Source organism: Gobius niger (genome assembly GCF_951799975.1).
Source record: "Gobius niger genome assembly, chromosome: 4".
In the NCBI taxonomy this organism is placed as follows: Eukaryota; Metazoa; Chordata; class Actinopteri; order Gobiiformes; family Gobiidae; genus Gobius; species Gobius niger.
This window is the reverse complement of record NC_136855.1, coordinates 8,827,916-8,848,176: the sequence shown is the minus strand read 5'-3', so window position 1 is coordinate 8,848,176 and position 20,261 is coordinate 8,827,916. Positions and strand designations below refer to the sequence as shown.

At 41.7% G+C, this 20,261-nt stretch overlaps 2 protein-coding genes across 3 annotated transcripts in view; both read right to left on the bottom strand.

Annotated features, from left to right (window-relative positions):
• Nucleotides 1–6,222, bottom strand: part of herc1 (HECT and RLD domain containing E3 ubiquitin protein ligase family member 1) — an 80,346-nt gene extending 74,124 nt beyond the window's left edge. For both annotated transcript variants that reach the window (XM_079554602.1, XM_079554603.1), the window contains exons 1-5: nucleotides 6,057–6,222; nucleotides 3,617–4,593; nucleotides 3,444–3,539; nucleotides 3,153–3,347; nucleotides 1,583–1,894 (exon numbers count right to left, since the gene is read on the bottom strand). In XM_079554602.1, coding sequence (XP_079410728.1) covers nucleotides 1,583–1,894; nucleotides 3,153–3,347; nucleotides 3,444–3,539; nucleotides 3,617–4,567 — 1,554 coding nt within the window. In that variant the 5' untranslated portion in view covers nucleotides 4,568–4,593; nucleotides 6,057–6,222. The remainder of the gene's footprint in view (nucleotides 1–1,582; nucleotides 1,895–3,152; nucleotides 3,348–3,443; nucleotides 3,540–3,616; nucleotides 4,594–6,056) is intronic.
• A 2,065-nt stretch (nucleotides 6,223–8,287) lies between these two features.
• dapk2a (death-associated protein kinase 2a) lies at nucleotides 8,288–19,490 on the bottom strand. The gene is made up of 9 exons (XM_079554913.1): nucleotides 19,461–19,490; nucleotides 18,930–19,046; nucleotides 16,201–16,422; nucleotides 15,228–15,366; nucleotides 13,753–13,882; nucleotides 13,519–13,594; nucleotides 12,886–13,038; nucleotides 10,837–10,882; nucleotides 8,288–9,003 (listed from the first exon to the last, which is right to left on the bottom strand). The coding sequence occupies exons 2-9, from the start codon at nucleotides 18,989–18,991 to the stop codon at nucleotides 8,344–8,346; spliced, it is 1,488 nt and encodes a 495-aa protein (XP_079411039.1). The 5' UTR covers nucleotides 18,992–19,046; nucleotides 19,461–19,490; the 3' UTR covers nucleotides 8,288–8,343.
• Nucleotides 19,491–20,261: the final 771 nt, after the last annotated feature.

Here is a 20,261-nt window from a genome sequence, read left to right as displayed (position 1 = left end):
TTTACGCACGAGTAACACATTTCTGTTGCAAAAGTCGTGTTCCGTGACTCTGTTCAAATCATGTTTAGATTAGATCCATTTATCCTGCAATCTCACATTTACATACATACATTTGCATACATAGAAATATGCAGCATATATATAGGCTATGGAAATGACTTTAAAAAAAAATGCTTATAATGAGAAATGGACGATATCATCGTCCATCATGATGGTTCACTGTAAACATCGTCAACGGCCAATTAAGGGGACATCGCCCAACCCTAATTTAGACACTTTTCCTGATCGGACCAAGTTTACTTTGCTTGTTCGAGGACATTTCAGTTCTAGGGTAAATCTCGCTTGAAATAAGAAAGTAAAATTGCCAATGAGATAAGACCAATTTTCTTACCCCATTGGCAAAGAAAATGACCTGAAATAAGGACAAAATGTATCGAAACGAGTCAGAAACATCTCAGAACAAGTGAAATAATGTAGGACAAATGCCCAAGAACTTCTTAACTAGTCAAAACAACTAAAATATGGATTATTATGCTCAAATTGAGATGTTTATCCTGATCTAGTTAAAGACTTTTTGCAGTGTAATCTGGTGTAGTGGAGAACATCATTTCTTTACACTCAAAACATTCTTCCAAACAGCATTCAAGTAGTGTTTTTCCACTGGCAAATTCAGGGAAGTCTACAGGCTGCGAAGTGAACGGTGAAGACAGCTACTGCTTTTAACAGGCGCTTATGAAGTTACTCAGAAGACGAAAAGAAATAAGTAGACTTAAAACAAACAGCAACCTTAAGTTACTGGGAGAGGATCGTACTTCTCTTGGGTCCTCATGACGAGGGGCTGACAGGGGCTGTGACTGTGCAATAGGGCTGCACGACATTGAAGTAACTTGCGATATGCAATAGAGCGGTGCAATATTGCGAAAAAGATATAATTGCGGTATTTTGCCAAACCATTTCAACACAATATGTTGCATTCTATATAACACACATCACACGTTTTTAAGCAAGCAGAAGTCAACACAAATCACATCAGGATCAAAACAAGGGTCAAATTAAACAATCTTAGGAAACGCTTCACTTTTACTAATCAAATTAAGTTGTAAAAGTAGTATTTGTGGGAACGAAAAAAATAAGCCTGATGCACAAAGTTTGCATTGTATTAAGATTTGTTAATGTCAACCCCAAATAATCAATATGTGACAATACGCAACTCCAGAAAGAACTCAATAATATGGAATCCTCTGGGGACTTTACATATGCCAAAAACTATTTAAAGCGTGGCTCCAAAGAAGATTATTAATGCACAGTTTCCTCCTGTGACGACACTGAGGGGGTTATCATATTTTTGTTCTGTAGATTTTTTAAGTTTTGAGCTTTGGTCTTGAATGACAGGCCTGGGAGACCTGAGATTTTACAGCTTCTTTGCCTCTTTTTAGGAGCAACTATCTTAGTTTCACATGCAATATTAGACTAACACTTACAACATCTTCAGCATGGAAAACGGTACTAAAACGGCAACAGGTCTGAGGTGTTAGCACAAAGTGGAAATGTCTGTGACTTGGGTAAATGCTTTCCTCCCTACCTTTCCCTGCAGTGGCCCCTGTATGAGTTTGGGGTACTTCTGCGTGGAGCTGTTGCCGTGGCCCAGTTTCCCGTAGTCTCCGTCTCCCCAGCTGAACACCTCCCCCTCGGTGGTGAAGGCCAGCGTGTGTCCGTCGGAGCCTTTGGACGAGGAGACCTTCTTGATGGCCCGGTGCGGCTCGAACGTCAGCTTCTTCAGGGTGGACTGGTTGTTGGAGTCTCCCAGGCCCAGGCGACCGTAGCTGCCCTTCCCGCAGGCACGCACCGAGCCGTCCGAGGAGATGACAAACGTGCAGTACTGACCAGCCTCGATCTGAAGCGCAGAGGAAAGAGGGTGTGGGAATGAGGATACAAAAATGAACCAATCATTATCCGGATTTTGATCAGTGGCATACAAAATTTGCATTTCAGGTGTTTTAAGGATAAACCACTCTAGCCCTTTATGGAATCTGCTATGGATCGACAAGAGGCATGGCTATGGTCATGCCGATTAATGAAGAGTGACAACTACTGTACTTCCTGCCATCTCTTTGTCCCTTGGTACTACATTTACACAACTCATAATACAATGCAATGGTTATATAAATGTTAGATCCTTTCAAAATATTTCTAAACATGCATTGTTTTTTCTTGAAGGGAGTGACCAAAACAGGAAACAGCGGTTGCTAAGCTAGCTTTGTTTGGCTAACCATAGTAGCTCAACATTAAAGGCACTATACCGGATTACTTTCTAGTAGTGAAACAAAATTGGCTTTGTCCTCCTTTAGCATTTGTATCATTTTCATAAACTAGTTTTGAAATGCGCCTATAAACTTGTCTCTGAAGAACTGGGATACAACAAATGCGTTAGGAAAGATAGGAATGAGTCTGGACCACAACTGACGTTTTAATGCTTCCCTCCATGCTTCCTTTAAGTTGGCATTCTCACAGAAAAGAACACTCATCGGCAAAACAGCACTTGGGTAAATATGGCAAATGTATGTGCATTTATGCTCTAGTGGGCATTCTCCCTTATCTAATCTAGAGCCGAGTGGTCTGGGTGTGGAGCAGATTTGGGCGTTGATCAGTTTACTATTGCACAAAACGCTCCAGTAGAAATGAGCCTACAGAAAATAACATATCAGAAATACATTTTATTTTTAGCGTCAATGGGAAAAAAAGAAGGCCGTCATTCATATGGGCAGATCGAAAATCAGACCATAATCAAACTGTACAAATTCCACAGCGCTCCATTTCAGCTCTGACCATGGCATTCTTGGGCACCACTTTCCATGAAGGCCTTTGCCGCTCCAATGATTTCCACACGAAAGACACATGTACCAGAGGCAGAGACAATAGAGAATTGAACGATAAAGAGGAGAGGCGTGGCTCCGCAAAGGTAATGCAAAGAAATGCAATTAGCTGATAGGACACAGAGATAAACGTTGTCCTGTTTAAGCGTCGCATTTAGTTCAAATATAGGAATTACCGTCAAAAGAACAAAGAGGAATCATCTTTAGCAAAACCACTGTATCACACTTCTGTTCAATAAAATGGTCGCTACTTTAAATTCAATGAAAACACACACTCACAGTCTGTGCGTCAGCGAAGCTTGCGGCCAGTTTCGGCTGCAGGATTTTCTCCTGCGTTCCCTCCACGAGCTGGTGGCTGCTGTTGCTGCCCCAGACGTAAACCTCACAGCTCTCAGAGACGAGCGGCGCCTCCCCGGTCTGAATACTGTCCGGACTCACACAGGTGCGCGAGTAGTCCGACGCCATCCTGCACACCTGCAATAAGCACAAATTAGTGAAAAAATTAAAGCTAACATGGCAGTGTGCATAATTAGGGAATCGTTTAATGGATGCTACAGTAAAGAGTGTTACCTCTTCAAACAGACAGAGCGCAGCCTCGTACAAAGAGCACAGGCCGTCAGCCGTTCGAGTGGGTTCTCTCCACTGACTGCGATCTGCAGAGGAGCCCTGGGACACACACAGGTCTTTGTCACAAACAAACATCCAGATTACATTACTATGACACAGTGAATATTCAGACTGACCAGGGAGCGGCGCATCTGCATCAGGATGTTCATGAAGCAGTCGTAGCTGATCAGTCCCTCCGGGTTGAGGGTTTGAGGAGACTGGCTCTGCTCCATCGCACTGACCACAGCTGAAGCAGCCAAAGCCATCTCAATCCACTCCAGGAGGTACCGCAGGGAGCCCCTCTGAGACGCTAACCCCAGCAGGAGCTCTGAGGCTAGGCGTCGGCCAAGAAGATCCGCTCCCGAGTTTGGCATGGTTACCCCTTTGAGGAAAGAGGTGACCTGGGACAGGCAGTCCAGGCCCATGGGCGGGATCTTGCTCTCGTTGGCTAAAGACAGCGGTGGTAAAGAGCTGACCACATCGATGGCCGTGTGAATAACATCATTACAGAGATTTATAGTTCCTCCAGGAGCAGAGGGTCCTGGCGGAGGCATCATCCAGCTCTGCCTGAGCAGAGCGAACAGCAGGCTAAGCCCTGTGCGCACTCCCATCTCAATGAGTGCATCAGTACTGGAGCGCGGCCGCTCACTCACAGACTGTAGGTCCGCAGAGCCACAGTTGTTCTCTGGAGAGTGCTGCTGCTGCTTCACTTTACCCTTGTCATGGTATTTGTTGGAAAGTGCATAAAAGATGCGCTGTAGCACCAGCACACGTTTACGAAGGGCTGCTGCAAAAGGAGAGTCTGAGCAGACCATTTTGGCCAGGGCCAGCTGGCTGCCGAGCAGCGCGTCCAGGTAATGTTCCTGCTCATCACTGGACAGAGACTCACGCTCAAAGTCCGGCAGCTGAGGCCCCTTTAGACACAGCACCTGCTGCGGCAGCACCACCACCTCTTTGTTGGACAGCAGTTTGGAGTAAAGCAGCGACACACCCTCCCGTGTCGCCACTGACTCGCTGTCCTCGCTGATCCATGAGCTGTTCAGGTGCTCCAGCCATTTCAGCTTCACCGGAGGGATCATGAGAGCCATCGCAGGTCACTGTGGAGCCATCAGCCCTGAGAGAAGAAGTTCACCCAGTTCAACCTTCACTCTATGTAATAACTGACCTGCTCTGACTGTGCATAGAGGCCACTGTGTGTGCAAAACAAGTCTATTGTGGGCTGCTGCTCAAAACATGAAAATGTCACTCAGGACATGAGTTGAGTGAAGCAGCTTTTTGCACTGTAATACTTGTATTGATTGCTATACAGCGCTTACTGTAAATCTCCTGTTTCAGTGTTTCATCAAATAACTGTAACTTGATAATAGGAAACAAAAAGTATACATCACATACAAATAACGTTTGCAGTTTCAAGTCAACGACACACATTATCTTCTAATTCTTTTTTACGCTTGTGTTTTGAAGCTTATGGACAGATGCACAGTGATGGTAAAGTGTATTGATTCAGAGCAGCTCCAACAGAACATTGGCTCCTGTGATGTCACTTAATGTAAACACTGGACACGTGTGTGAGGGGCTTCAAAAAGAGAGGGTTACACTTAATATGCAGCCTCTGGCCTGGCAAAGTATACTATTTAAATCTCTGGGGTTCACACTCATTTTATAAACTAGTAACAACATTGAAGTTTAAAAAGTGTTTGGGATGTAGTAAACCACAGCTTGAACAGGTTCTGCCAAACATCTAAGCACTTGCTCAGGTAGATCAGGTAGAGGCCAACATTTCACTTGGGGAAAAGAAAAGAATGTGTTGCCCTTAAGTCATTTCAGAGTTCAAGCTCACATTGATCACAGATTTATACGTGAAAAAGCAAGAGTCTTATCATTAGGCTACTCAGGTTCATAACGTGCTGAATGTATTATACTCTAATTTCTCACTGTGCCTAAAATATCCATGTAAAGGCTTCAGGATGATAGTTTCTGGTTGTCTTTAAACTAGGCTCCAGTTTAGCTTCAGCTACAACGTGCTCCCCGCACATTACACAAGTAAAAGCAGACGATATTAGGACATTAGCTGTTTACTAATGTGTTCACTCGCCAGTGCCCGCTTTAAGTGTTTAGTAATAGCACAGTCTGTTGTTGCACTGAATCAGAGATTTGTCATTGTAACATTGAAGTTAGCAACATTAAAACAGTGCATTTACGGATACTCACAGCGTCTGAAAGAGTCAATTTAATATGACAGTGCAAAGCAACAGTTTTAGCTTAAAACATCGCCTATGTTTATGCTAACTAGGTTAGCTCTGTGGGCTAGCGGCTTGACGTCACTAAGCTAGCATGAAATTTCCTAACGCCCTCATTATCGGGTTATGTAAACGTGTGACTGTCGGGGTTATAGAGTTGTGGTATAATGGTTATTACTGTAGCAAAAGACTGCATTGCATGGATGAGGCTGTTGTTTTTAATTTCACCAGTTTAGGCAGCTTGCTCAAACTCTGTACTGTATCAGCGTCATGTAGCGTTAGCATGCTAAGCTAGTGACATATTTAGCAGCATTTTGACAGAAAAAAGCTGACATACCTGTGTCTGTCCCAGGCTCCTCTTCAGTGCGCTGTTTAGACACGCACCTCACTGTTGTTCATTGCACAGATCTGTGCAGGCTTGGACAGTGTGATCGCAGAGGGAGGGCATGGAGCTCCATGCCTCCTCCGCCTCTCTCTATAATCCAGCCCCAGCCCCTGACCAGCCCCTGTCTGTGGTGACCAGCCCCTGACCAGCCCCTGTCTGTGGTGACCAGCCCCTGCCCGGTGACGCTGCCCGTGTGTCCGTCCTCTGCAGTCTGTCTGTCAGTCTGATTTGCGCTGCTGCTGTATTGTTTCTCTATTTACCCCTGAACTGTCGGTGCGGTGCTCCTGTCATTTGATGTAAATACGCCAAGCACACGCCCACTTACTGACACAAAGAGGACAAAACAACAATGTTCTTCTGTAGTTTCAAAAATAAGTTAGGGCTAGTTCAAGTGTTACATAGGCCTACATATTTTACTAAGACTACAGAATAGGGAAAACGGAAAAGCTATTTAAAAAAATAATGAAAATGATAAAAACTATAAATCACAATCTAATAGAATTAATGACTTTCCAATGAAACAACTCATTTGTAAAAATAGGTTAAAAAAAATATGATCTCATTCATTTCACAGATTCAGGGTGGCGCGGTGGTGTGGGGGTTAGCACTCGTGCCTCACAGTTAGAAAGTCCCAGGTTCGATTCCCATCTGGACGGCAGGTACTCCAGTTTACCCTACCACTAAAATTATACACAATAAGTTCCCCTCTGGGACCAGGACTCCCCTGAAAGAGGGATTCTTAATCTCAGTGGGACTATTTTTACACCGTTGTCAACTCCTTGAGGAGATTTGTGTTTTTTTCATGGTCGAATGCGGTTGAGTGCAAATGAGCAAAAACAAAACAATCATTTTGATATTCCATGGCTCAAGAAATCTTGAACAGCATTTTTTTCTCCATTCTGTTTATTACAAAAAAATAGTCAAATCAACTACTCTTTGCAAACTTAGCATATACATTAGCTTTCTCTTTCTGTGCAGTTTCACTCATTTGACACATTCTCTCAGTGGGTTAAATGTCAAAGGAAGGCAATTCTTGTCTTTAGTAGAGGACTCTAGATTCTGAATGATAGTGCATGCTTTTGTTTCAGATTACTGTAAAGGAGACCCATTCATAAAAGCACTGCCCAGTCCAGAATTTAACCCCAGCCAGTTTAGAAAAATAAACAAATCCGCTTCACATAACATTTACATTCTTGTCTAAATATATTCAACATCCTTTAGCTCTAGTCCAGTCACTGTATGTTGCGCATTGCAGGGAACCAATGTTGAATTTGAGATACATTTACTGGGTCTTGATAAAAGTACTCTTTTTACACTAGATCAGAGTTTTCAATTCTTCCACTTCTTCTACTACAGTCAAAGGATTTGGGGCTGAGGCTCCGCACAATGGCCCACAGTGAAGCATTGCGTTTTACAAGCAGTGGTGCTGGTCTTATAATAGCTACACTAAACAAGCGTTTTGGACGTCTCCTTCCGTAAAACTGCCTGTTATGGGTAGAATTTACCCAGAACGTTTGATTTTTGATGTATGATATTGAAACATAAATATTGAGGCAATAAAGTAATCCAGGACATGACAGTCAGAACAATTGACTCAAAACTTCAAATCATAACAACGCGGCCCAAGAAGTGACTTCCTGTCAGACAAAACACTTATAATGTGTGTATTTAATTATATTCTTGTAATGTTGCAACTACCTGCTAAACTAATCAATGAGACGAGCTGTGTGTTTTGATTCAGCGCGCCAAAATAAAAGCACACAGCTCGTCTCATTGATTAGTTTAGCAGGTACTTGCAACATTACAAGAATATAATTAAATACACACATTATAAGTGTTTTGTCTGTTGATAGTTAGGCAGAAAGAAAATTGAACTAATGAACTGCTGAACTAATGAATAAGATGGTGCTTTTATTTCGGTGAGCTGCATTGAAACAGGAAGTCCCTTCTTGGGCCGCGTTGTTACGATTTGAAGTTTTGCACAGAATCAATTAAATGTTCTAATACCAAGTCATTTTAAAGCGCATCTGACAGGCTTTTGTATGGTGTGTTTTGTGGAAAAGTTCACTCATTTCTTATTGACATATAATTGCAAGCAACATTATTATGAAGATTCTACCTTTTCAAATGTTACTTCCAGTGTGTAAGTGACATTAAAAATACGTAAATATGTTCTGGTGAAAATGTTGTCAACATGTCTTATGCACTTAAAATTAATAACATTAGTTTTTTTTGTGTCTTATCTTTGCTGCCCAGTTTCAGAGAGGTCCAGATTGATCCCGGAGAGCAGCTCTCCTCCACACGATCGACTCAGCAACTCTTTCAGCGCCTCGTTCACATCATTATTCAACACGTTCGAGAAATTACAATTGGGATAGCCCCCTCCTCCGCCCGTCTCTATGGGGAAGGACCCCACCACCTCTTGCACCCATTTCAACTCGCTACTGAGCTCCGAACGCAACGCATCGAAGTTTTTCTGTCTCTCCTGGTATTGGCTACTTATGGAATCCAGGCTCAAGCTGAACACGCTCATGTCCTCCTGCAGGCTTTTCTTCATGGCCTCCACTTTGCGGAACTCGTATCGTATTTGGGAGAGTTCGTGCCGCACGCTCTCGCTCTCCTCCTTGTACCAGGCCTCCTTGTCGTTGTAGATAGACACCATGGAGTCGATATCGTCCTGCAAAGTGTCGTGAACGGCAGCCAGATCGACAAACGCGCTCTCCATGTGTTCGATGTCCTCCACGACCTGCGCAAAGCGTTCGAAGTTGACGTAGGTGTTGTTGGGAGGCATGCTCGAGTGGGACTTGATGGTGTACTCTCGCAGGCGCTTGGTCTTGAGTTGGCGCCGCTCACGCTTCTTCGGTTCCTGGGACTTGCTCTCCTCCTTGTTCTCGTTGGACTGTGAAGGAGATAGAATCGGTTATTGTTACAAGAAGGTAGGGATCAGAAAGGATTCAGAGGTCCATTTGGAGCGAGTATCAGGACTGTCATAACCCCAGATACTGCAATTCTTTTCGACTGTTTCACAAATTAAAAAAAGCCATCATTCTGGGCGGGTACAAAACTGGAAGTCGTTACATCTCACTAGCATTCACAAAGACCTGCTGCTCCCTCGATCTGTGCTGTATAGCAACAGGCATGGAGCCCCACGTTCACCTTGGAAATCTTTATTCCAATCTATAAAACACTTTTCAGCTTGAATCTGTTACATATACTGTAAAATACTGTGTTTTCTGATATGCAGGTGAAACTCGGAAAATTAGAATATTGTTCAAAAGTTCATTTATTTCTGTAATTCAACGTAAAAAAAAATCAAAATATTGTAATTTTATGAGATTTTTAATTTGGGGTTTTTACAAGCTGAGTCATAATAATAAAGAAATAAAGGTTACACATATATCTCACTTTGCATGTAATGAGTCTATATCAAATATTAGTTTCACAGTTTAAGTTGAATAACAGAAATGAATGCACTTTTTAACAATATTCGAATTTTCCGAGTTTCACCAAACAAAAAGCTAGCGTATGAGCTAAACCCATTTGAGACCTACACATTTTGTCTTCTGAGACACTGAAGAGGCATCAAGGGCCTCCCACACATGCAGCACAGTGGAGGCGTCACAGGAAACAAAAAAGGAACAAAGGAGGTATGCGGGCGAGACTCGCATCTAAGCCACACATGCCTTTGATTGTTCTGGCTAATGGACGTTCACTGGAGAATAAAACAGATGAACTGCTAAGCTCTTCCCAGGAGATTGTGAAAGGCAGTTGTGGAGTGGAGGGAGCTGCTCAGGACGAAGAGGAAGGAGGAGGTGGAGCTGACCAGTGCGGGACACCACGCTCTGAAACAGGGACAAACCCAGGAGGCGCTGCACCGTTTCAGAGGATCAGAGGAGACTGAATGCAGCCAACCAGGCTTCCTCCAGGTGCTACAGTTTCCCCAACCTCCTGGTTAAGTCGGACCACAATGGCAGTGTGGCTCAGTCACAGCGGCTCAGGACTAACACCTGAACACTATTTCTCTGCACGCTTGTACAATGACAAATAATCACTTACTTGCTAACTTAGTTACTTACTAAAAAGAGACACACAGAGAAACATTCATTCCATGAGTGTCCCCAAATTTTGTGCCATGAGGATAAAAAATATTACCCCATCATGAGATTTGGACGGTGATATCACTATGGGCAAAACAATGTGGTAATAAACAGTGTCTTTAGATCCAAAATCATATTCTATAACAATACACAGGGTTACAAATGAACAATATGTACAACTTCAATTTAGAGAAAACATGAATGAAGATGATACGCCGCTTAATCGCCATAGCAACTTTTACTTTACATTCATGTATTCATTTATTCAGGTTCCAGGTGATGTGGGGTGATCTCTCACGTATTCCGCAATATCTGTTTGAGGGTTTAGATTTGATTAAGCATTTTAATCAGTGTGCGCCTGTCTGCTAATAGTCAGTGGTCCAAAGTGTGAAACAAATGCATTGGAGCTGCTCACAGCTTAAGCAACAGTGACTCATCGGTTCCTTTGTTGTGTGGAAAAAACAAGCTCATTTTTCTCCAGGATGACATTTTATCGGCTTGAGATGAAAGCGAGTTATTATTTCAGACGAGGCCTAGAGCTGTTGCTTTATCACGCCGTCAGTTGGGATGGAATACAAGGTTACAAACTACGACACTATATGCTAAGGTTTCTCAAGAAAAAATGTTTACTGTACCTTTATCCAGGGGTGATTTAAAGCTTCTCGGATGGTTAATCTTTTCCTGAAAGAAAAAAAAAACCATCAAATTGGAGGAGGATTGTTACAAATACAGTGCCTCTCGAAAGTATTCATACACCTTGAACTTTTGCACATTTTGTCATGTTTACAAACCTAAACATAAAGATTTTATTTTGATTTCTTTACTGAACATTCACACACAAGTAACAGACAACTGTGAAGTGAAAGTAAAATGATACATGATTCTGTTATTTTTCAAAAAATAGAAAAGTGAAAAGTGGGGCGTGCATAAGTATTCATACAGCATGAATGAATACTTTGTGGAACCCCCTTTTGCTGTAATAACAGCACAAGTCTTTTGGGGTTTGACTCTACAAGATTTGCACATGTAGAGACTGACATTTTAGCCCATTCATCTTTAAAAAACAACTCAAGCTCTGTCACATTAGAAGGAGAGCGTTTGTGAACAGCAGTTTTCAGATTATTCCACAGATTTTCAATTGGATTTAGGTCAGGACTTTGACTGGGCCATTCTAACACATTAATATGTTTTACTGAACCATTCCATTGTAGATTTATCTTTGTGTTTAGGGTCATTGTCCTGCTGGAAGGTGAATCTCTGCCCCAGCCTCAGTTCTCCAGCTGACTCCAGCAGGTTTTCCTCCAAAATGTCCCTGTATTTGGCTCCATCCATCTTCACAACTATTCTTACAGTCTCCCCAGTCCCCACTGAGGAAAAGCAGCCCCACAGCATGATGTTCCCTCCCGTATATTTGACACTGGGGATGGTGCACACAGGACGATGAGCAGTGTCAAGTTTGCTCCATACATAACGTTTTGCATTTGGGCCAAAAAGTTCAATTTTTGTCTCATCTGACCAAAGCTCCTTCTTCCACATGGAGCTGTGTCCTCCATATGACTTCTAGCAAACTTCAAACGGGATTTCTTATGGCCCCCTTTCAATAATGGCTTTCTTCTTCCACTCGTCCATGAAGGCCAGATTTGTGTAGATACGACTTATAGTTGTCCCATGTACAGTTTCCCCCAGCTCAGCGGCAGGACTTGGTTGTATTTCTGACCAGTGCTCTCCTTGTTTGATCTAATATTTTAGATGGGCGACCGTGTCTTGGTAAGTAGGCAGTGGTGCTATACTCTTTCCATTTCTGAATGATGGATTGAACAGTTGCTCCGGGAGATGTTTAAATCTTGGGAAATCTTTGTATAACTTAACGCTCCTTTAAACTTCTCCACAGCTTTATCCCTGACCTCTCTGGTGCTCCTTGACCTTCATGATGTTGTTTAGTGACCGATACACTCTGACCATAGCTCTGAGGGCCTAAAAGAACAGCTGAAATTAAACTGAGAGTAGATTACACACAGGTGGCCTCTATTTAACCGTTAGGCCAAGGTGTGAACATTCTGGAGTCATTAGAAATGTTTTAAAGGCAATTTAATGCACTCAGAAAATGCTGTATGAATACTTACCACTTTTCACTTTTCTATTTTTTGAAAAATAACAGAATCATGTATCATTTTGCTTTCACTTCACAGTTGTCTGTTACTTGTGTGTGAACGTTCAGTAAAAAATCAAAATAAAATCTTTATGTTTAGGCTTGTAAACATGACAAAATGTGCAAAAGTTCAAGGTGTATGAATACTTTCGAGAGGCACTGTATTCTCCAGTGTCAGAATATTATCACAGTCAAAATGAACCCAAATATTCAAATTGTTTTCTCATGGTCGATAACATATTTCTACTAATTATTTTATATTTTGATCAGTTTATTCTTATTATTATGATGTAGTAAGAAAAACAAAATATTTCTACTGTTTTAACAGTAGAAAAAGTGCCCTGTTGAATCTGGGGTATCTCTGTTTTAAGAATGGATTCGGGTTCTTAAGAGCGCCTTGTCAATCCGATCTATCCATTCACCAGAAACTTCTTAAAGTGGTACTTACAAGCTTTTACTTAATGAGGCCCATTGTCCTCAGCGTATCAAGCCAATCTATAAACTTCAGTCATTTTTGTTCCTTGGCTGGACTTACTGCTTGTCCTTCTCCAGGAGTTGTCGGATGAACTCCTTCGCCAGGTCGCTGGTGTGGCAGAAAAACTCCTCGTCAAACTCGTAATTTACGGCTGTGATGTTGTCCAGCGTGTCCTGCTTGGTCTCACCCAGGAACGGGGACGCACCGCTCAGACTAACAGGAAAACAGAAACAAAAGCAAACTTGGATGAGTGGAAATCGGCTTGAGTTTTATTCGGCCTTAATTCTTGACATGACTGCGCTACATAAGACTGAAAGATTAAATGCTAAATTAACCCATCACATCACTTTTGAACTACATTGTTAGCAGGTGATAGGATATTTAGTTGTTAACGGAACATATTATGGCCAAAATTTTTCAGCGATTTGCTCCTTGCAGCAATTGGACACCTTTATGAGACTGTCAACACAGTTACCACAACAGAATTCTTAACTTCACCAACTCCCTTAAACTATAGGCTGTGACATCATGTGAACAAAACCTACTGTGAAAAAAAAAAAATCGATATATACAGCTTGGCCAAAGAGATGAGAGGAAAAATAGGCTTTTCTTTAATCTTGTGTTTCATGAAATTGCACTGTTTTATTTGCAGTGAAAACTAGAAAGAACATTTTTGTTGCGCAGACGTCTTACAGGATGTAGGTGATGACTCCGATGCTCCACATGTCAGCTTCCAATCCCAGGGGTTCATAGTTCACAATCTCTGGAGCTGAAAGGTAAAGTACAAAAACAAACAAACAAACAAACAGTATATTTTTAAATGTCTCTCTTCTGAGCAAGACGGAACTGGGCATCAACACAACAGACTTATTGAAACTAAAACTCTTATTGCGATGCCTTTTGAAAATGACGTCAAAATTCCCTGACCTACAAACTCAGGCGTCCCGAAGATGTTTTTAAACTCCACTCCAGCCTCGATCTTATGGGCCAGTCCGAAGTCGATCAGCTTAATTCGGGGCAACGGCGCGTTCTTGTCCAGGAGCATGATGTTCTCGGGCTGCGGGGAACAAACAGACAGACATCATATAAAGTTTTAACTTCTCAAACTGTTCCGGTCACACTGGAGGCAGCCCAGCATGATAAAAGGATGGAAAAAGCATGGCAACAGAAAGTGTAAAGGTAACATGATTAATACTAAACCTAACTCAGGGCTTCTCAAACATTTCACGCCAAGTACAGCCTCATTAAATATTAAATCTGATTTGTACTAAATTACACTGCCTGACAAACTGTGGCCACCTGGACTGAACAAATTGCTCAGATGGTCAGGTGTCGGTTGAACATCCTGAATGACCAGCCAGGTTTATTTCTTCTTCCCTGATCGTACGGACGTATTCCAAGATGACAATGCTAGGATTCATGGGGCTCACATTGTGACAGAGGGGGTCAGGGAGCATGAGATCAATTTTGACCCCAGTGAGAATCTTTAGGATGTGCTGGAGAAAGCACAGAAGCAAAAAACATTTTACATTGCAGAAGCTTATTGAAACAGTGCCACAGCGAATGCTAAAGCTAAAGGCGACACGACCAAATATTGGAGCGTGGGCAGTGTCTCCAGAAAAAAACCTAACTTAGGTGCAGTACTAAACCACGAGTGATGTTATCCTGTAATTGCTACACATTAAAATGAATAGTCTAAAATAGCAGATGACCGTGAGTGCCACCTGAAGAAGCCCACGCCACAGTTTGAGAACCGCTGACATACCCCAAGGCATAGATTGTCAATAGGAAACAGTAAGTACTTTGTTGTGAATAATATGAAATCACAAACTGTATTATCCCTCACTATTGTGTAGCACTACTGTGAAATTACTCAGTTGTCACACAATTCTCTAAGCGGAGGTTCCCAAACTGGGGGCGGGGGTGCCTGAAGTGAAAGGAGGGGCCCAGACCTTTGGGTGCAACTGGAGACAATTCCTCAAAGATGTGCGAGTGGGTATGTTTTTGACAAGAGAACAACATTGCCACATGGTGAAAAAATAAAAAAAAAGTTGATTTAGTGTAATTCAAGGTAAAAAAGATAGCAAACCACTGCTCTTTTTTTGATCTTCTATACTTTGATTCCAACGCGGGTTACTGATACTGATCAGGGAAAACTGATTATGACACTGAGTGATGATATTTCAGCTTTTTAACCTGATTAGTTTTGCATGTTTTGACACTGTCACAAGCTGCGTGTCACTGATATGACACACTGATACGCAGGACAATGGGGTCTGCTGCTCGTTTGCAAACTACACTCAGCACAATGCACGCTATACTATTACGTCCTCCCTGTGTCACTGCGGCAGAGTGGTTTTCCTGCCTCCTGCCTCTCAGTCAGGAGTGGACTCTGTCCTAACCTTGAGGTCGAAGTGCGCGATCTTGCGAGCGTGCAGGTAGTTGACTCCCTCCAGGATTTGTTTGATGAACTGCGTGGCTTCCTCTTCACTGAGAGACTCTTTCTGGGCTAAAAAGTCAAACAGCTCCCCGCCAGAAACTCTGGAAACAAGCACAAAACGCACTCTAAATTCTGTGTTATATGTTTTATGTTGCACTTCTACACCCAGAAAAAAATCCTAGTTTGTGAATCTGTTCTTAATCAATGGCAATAAAAACTATTTTGATTCTGATTTAGAATCAGGCCCAGGTACCACCACAAGAGAGCAGTGAGAACACCGCCTTCAGCTAGTTAGTTCCTGCAAGTTCGCATTTCTCTTTTTGACATCACAATATCATGTCACAAGATATAGGCTATAGGTGTCCCTTGACCAGAGAGAATAATTCATCATAATTAAAACTAAATGGTGACAAAAACTACGACTAAAATGTCCAGATAATCAACAGATTAAAAAAATGGACTAAATACATCTGAACCTCAGTGACACCGTTTGAAAGAGCCTAAAGGATCAATGCTCTGTCCGTATTTACAGTGGGGTCTGTCTACAGGGGAACCTCCAAAGCTTGTCTAAAAACAAGATTAAAATGTATTTCTTTGAACCAGTTTTTAGCCTATGGTCATGATGTTGCTTTTCATCTAATTTTAGCTGTAAAATATTCATAAAAATCTGAATCTCTGTATAGAGTGAATGATTATTAATGTGGAGTCCTGAGAAAATTTCAGATTGTGACTTTGGGAAGGGCTGGTCCATAAGTATATACACAAATATGTTTGAAGAAAATAACAGAAATGTAAAGCTGACCAAATGAAATTATAGTCATTATAAACCATTATAAACAATAACAATAATTGACAAGAAAGAAAACATGTTTGCTTCTCTGATGATCAAAACGTGGATAAATCATCAACTTTGATAACGTAGTGTCTGCACTCACAGCTCGAGGATGAGCACCACGTCGGTCCTGTTCTCGTACACGTCGTGCAGCGTGACGATGTTCTGGTGCTGCACCTGCTGCAGGATGGACACCTCGCGCTCGATGTCCTCGCGCCGCACGCCCCTCGAGCTCGCCATCGACTGACGTTTCTTGATGAACTTGGCGGCGAACGCAGAGCCCGCGCTCCGCTCCACGCAGCGCTTCACGATGGCGAACTGACCGCTGCGAACACACGAGGAGCAGGGTCAGTGTTGGATTACTATATTACTATTACATTTGACCATTTTTATAGCTTCTTTGTCAACTCTTTCCATATTGCCGCAGGTGTCCACATATTGAAGGGAGGAGCTGTTGGGGGCCACAGATTGGTGGTTAGTGCAGTGAAACATTCAACTGAGCGCATTTAGTAACTTTTAATTACTTTGTTTTGTAACTTTAATACCAGATCTACATCCAAATATTGAATTCTAAAACACCTTTCATTCCAGTTATCTTCATAGCTGTTTACTTCCTCTAAATTCATGTCGTTTTTTGTTACGATTTTCAATGTTATTTTGCTGCGACTGAACTGGCCCTCCCAGCAAGTTCAAAACCAACAAGTGGCCCTTGCATCAAAGAGTTTGTCCATATCACGTCCATATTTATTGAAATCTTCGTCATTTTCTAATTGCAACTATTCATACTGCGACCCAAACATGAATCTGGAAACATTTGGCGTGCAATAGCCAACCAAACCACGTGTCTTAGTCAAATGTTAGCAGAGTTATCGGTCTATTTCCTGGAGGACGGGGCTGAAAATAACCAGTGACGGAGCTAAAGATAGGAGCTGCAGTTACACAAATGTCGCTCTCCAAGGAACAGGGATTTGCATCACGGGGCTAAAATATATACCCGACACTGCCCTTTTTGTTGTTTGGACAAAAATGTAAAGTAACACACATGTCATACCGTATGTGTGTGTGATGCAATATCAGTATCGTGAGAAGCCACAATACAAAAAAACAATAAATCAACAAAGTCTCCCTACTGACGGAAAGTTTTTCTAGTTATGTTCTATTTTAGCCTCGTTTCAGTCCTGAATGACGTTATTTCGACACAATTTACGATTTGTGTTTAAATTCTGTGGAACGAACAGCGTGAAAATGGCTATATCGCAACATCCCATCTTTGTCCTCCTGGTGTAACACAAAGTTGAGTTGAGTCACACTACTGAGAGTTGTCACACTACCTTGTTATAAGCATTGATTTATTCTTCCTTGTGGACTACTATGCCCAAAGTCAAAAGTCTTGTAGTCAACAGGGCAGACAGACAGGCCAATAGATAAAGAGGTCTATTAATGTAAAGTGAGGTATTTTTTTGCAGAGAGTTGTGTAACCTGTGATCACTGATATCTTTTTTTTTTCTTAGGATTCTAGGTTCAGAGTTTTCTCTATACTATACGGCAACGGTCGACAAGATCAGGCACGAGGGCCAAATCTGGCTCTCTATCATAGATCATCTGGCCCCTGAGGTCAGAATCAGAATAGTTTCATGGGCCATTGTTATGAACAGAGTCACAACTAGGATTTATTGTTTTTTTTCCCGGTTCAATTGTGCAACATAAAACATGTAGCACATAAATAATAACTATAAAAAACTATAAACTATTAGACAATAAGGGCATGCATAAGAAGATTACATCTAGACTATGATAAAGACAACAACAATTTGACATAGAACAACAGTGTGAGCGACGATATTGACAAAATGTATTACTCACATCAGAGCTCAAAAGATTTGAGGGGTTTGGTAAATCGGCCATGAAGCAGACCTGCCTACCTTCAGCTACAGTATGTAAGTAAGTAAGTGCTTTATTTATCATTGTACAAGCGCACAACGGAAATGTGTTCAGGTGTTAGTCCTGAGCCGCTGCGACTGAGCCGTGCTGCCATTGTGGGCCAACCTGACCAGCATGTTTTTGGAGGTCGGGGAAACTATAGCACCCGGAGGAAACCTTGAGTGCTCCTCTGATCCTCTGAAACGGGCACCGCCTCCTGGGTTTGTCCCTGTTTCAGAGCGTGGTGTCCTGCACTGGTCTGGTGTGGACTACAATTCCCAAAGTCAAAAGTCTTGTAGTCTCTCATACTGTAAACATTTGGCATCAAATTAGAAAATAAGATATTTCAGTATTAACCCTGATTACACTACACAGTTCAACCCGGCACTTCGTGAAGTTGTTTTTTCTCTCGAGGAAAGTCAAAGGAATACAGTTAATACAGGATTTGTTTATTGAAAATGTGCGTCTTTTGGTTCAGCTGCGTCAGAAATATCAAATTGCTAAATATTTTTTTCAAATATTTACAAATCCGTAGTTTTGTTAAATCAATGTTCCCATCTTTTCCTCGTCAGCCTCCCAGCTCAGACATCAATACTATACTTTAAATTTCTAAAATATGAGATGAGCTGTCAGACATGGAATATACAGGTGAAAATTATCGTCTGTAATTCAACTTAAAACTGTCAAATTAATGTATGATAGACTCATTACATGCAAAATATTACGTATAGCCTTTATTTGTTATCATTTTGATTAGTATGGCTCAGCTTGTAAAAACACCAAATAAAAAAACTCTTGTTCACCAAGCAAAGGTTAAAAGAGGAGTGAATGTGTCTCCAAAAACATATGTTCCGCGTTTGAACTATTCTGATTGGCTCGTGCAATTAAAAAGACTTTGCAAAGAGACTGTACCTGCCCAGCTCCTCTCCGATCTCATAGAAGTCCTCCACTTTGAGCTGCTTGAAAACCGCCATGTCGCCCGCTTTCGTTCACACTGTATCTTTGTTAGAAAAAGGGTCAACTTCTAATCTGCAATGAAAGACACGGGAACAAACGTTTCACTAGATTATTGAACGATTACAAATTTATGTTGAGAATGGGCAAAAATGACGATGATAAGGAACTTTTTCGTGAAACTGCTGCATGTGCTATTTCTGTTTTAGGAAAAATTCAACTTCTGCCTATTTCATGTCAGGCTTTTGTGCATAAATTTATGTTTTTCTGTTTTACAAGGAAAATGTCTAAATGTATGAATAAATTGAATATGATCAGAGCAATTCTAAACATTCATCTCGATTTGAGCCGTTTTAGAGACGCATTTCAAGCTAAATGGTCCAACAATGCTGTAAGAATACTGAAGAATGCTGAATATATATCAACGTAAGGCTTCAAAACATGAAATCTAGCTTTGCCGTAGTCCCAGTGGTGTTACTGTAAACTTACCATAGTGAAGAGTGGCTGCGTACTGCTCTCTATCCTCTCTTGGTCCCTTCAAAAAAACGCCAACATATTATTACAAAACAATCACTTGGACGTGAAATAAAGTTGCTCCTTTATAGTTGGAAAAAATGCGAGATAAAAGCAATGACAATGGAAAAGACAGGAGTAAATGTTTGCAGCAGAAGCTAAGTGTCGCTGCAGTAGGAATCCCATGTGTGTGTGTAATGTCAAAGTGGCACCTGTCGCCTCACTCAGCCACACAGGCAGAAAATAGGACACACTACCCACAATGCAACAGGGCAGACAGACAGGCCAATAGATAAAGAGGTCTATTAATATAAAGTGAGGTATTTTTTTGCAGAGAGTTGTGCAACCTGTGATCACTGATACTTTTGTTTCTTTTTTTTTTAGGATTCTAGGTTCTCTATACTTTACGTCAACGGTCGACAAGATCAGGAGGGCCAAATCTGGCTCTCTATCATAGATCATCTGGCCCTTGAGGTCAGAATCAGAATTGTTTCATTGGCCATTGTTATGAACAGGGTCACACTATAAAAAAACTATAAACTATAGACTATAAGGGCATGCATAAGAAGACTACATTTAGACTATGATAAAGACCACAACAATTTGACATAGAACAACAGTGTGAGCGATGATATTGACAAAATGTATTACTCACATCAGAGCTCAAATACCTGTTTAAGTGCAAAAGATTTGAGGGGTTTGGCCGCCACTGCGACTGAGCCGTGCTGCCATTGTGGGCCAACCTGACCTGAATGTTTTTGGAGGTCGGGGAAACTT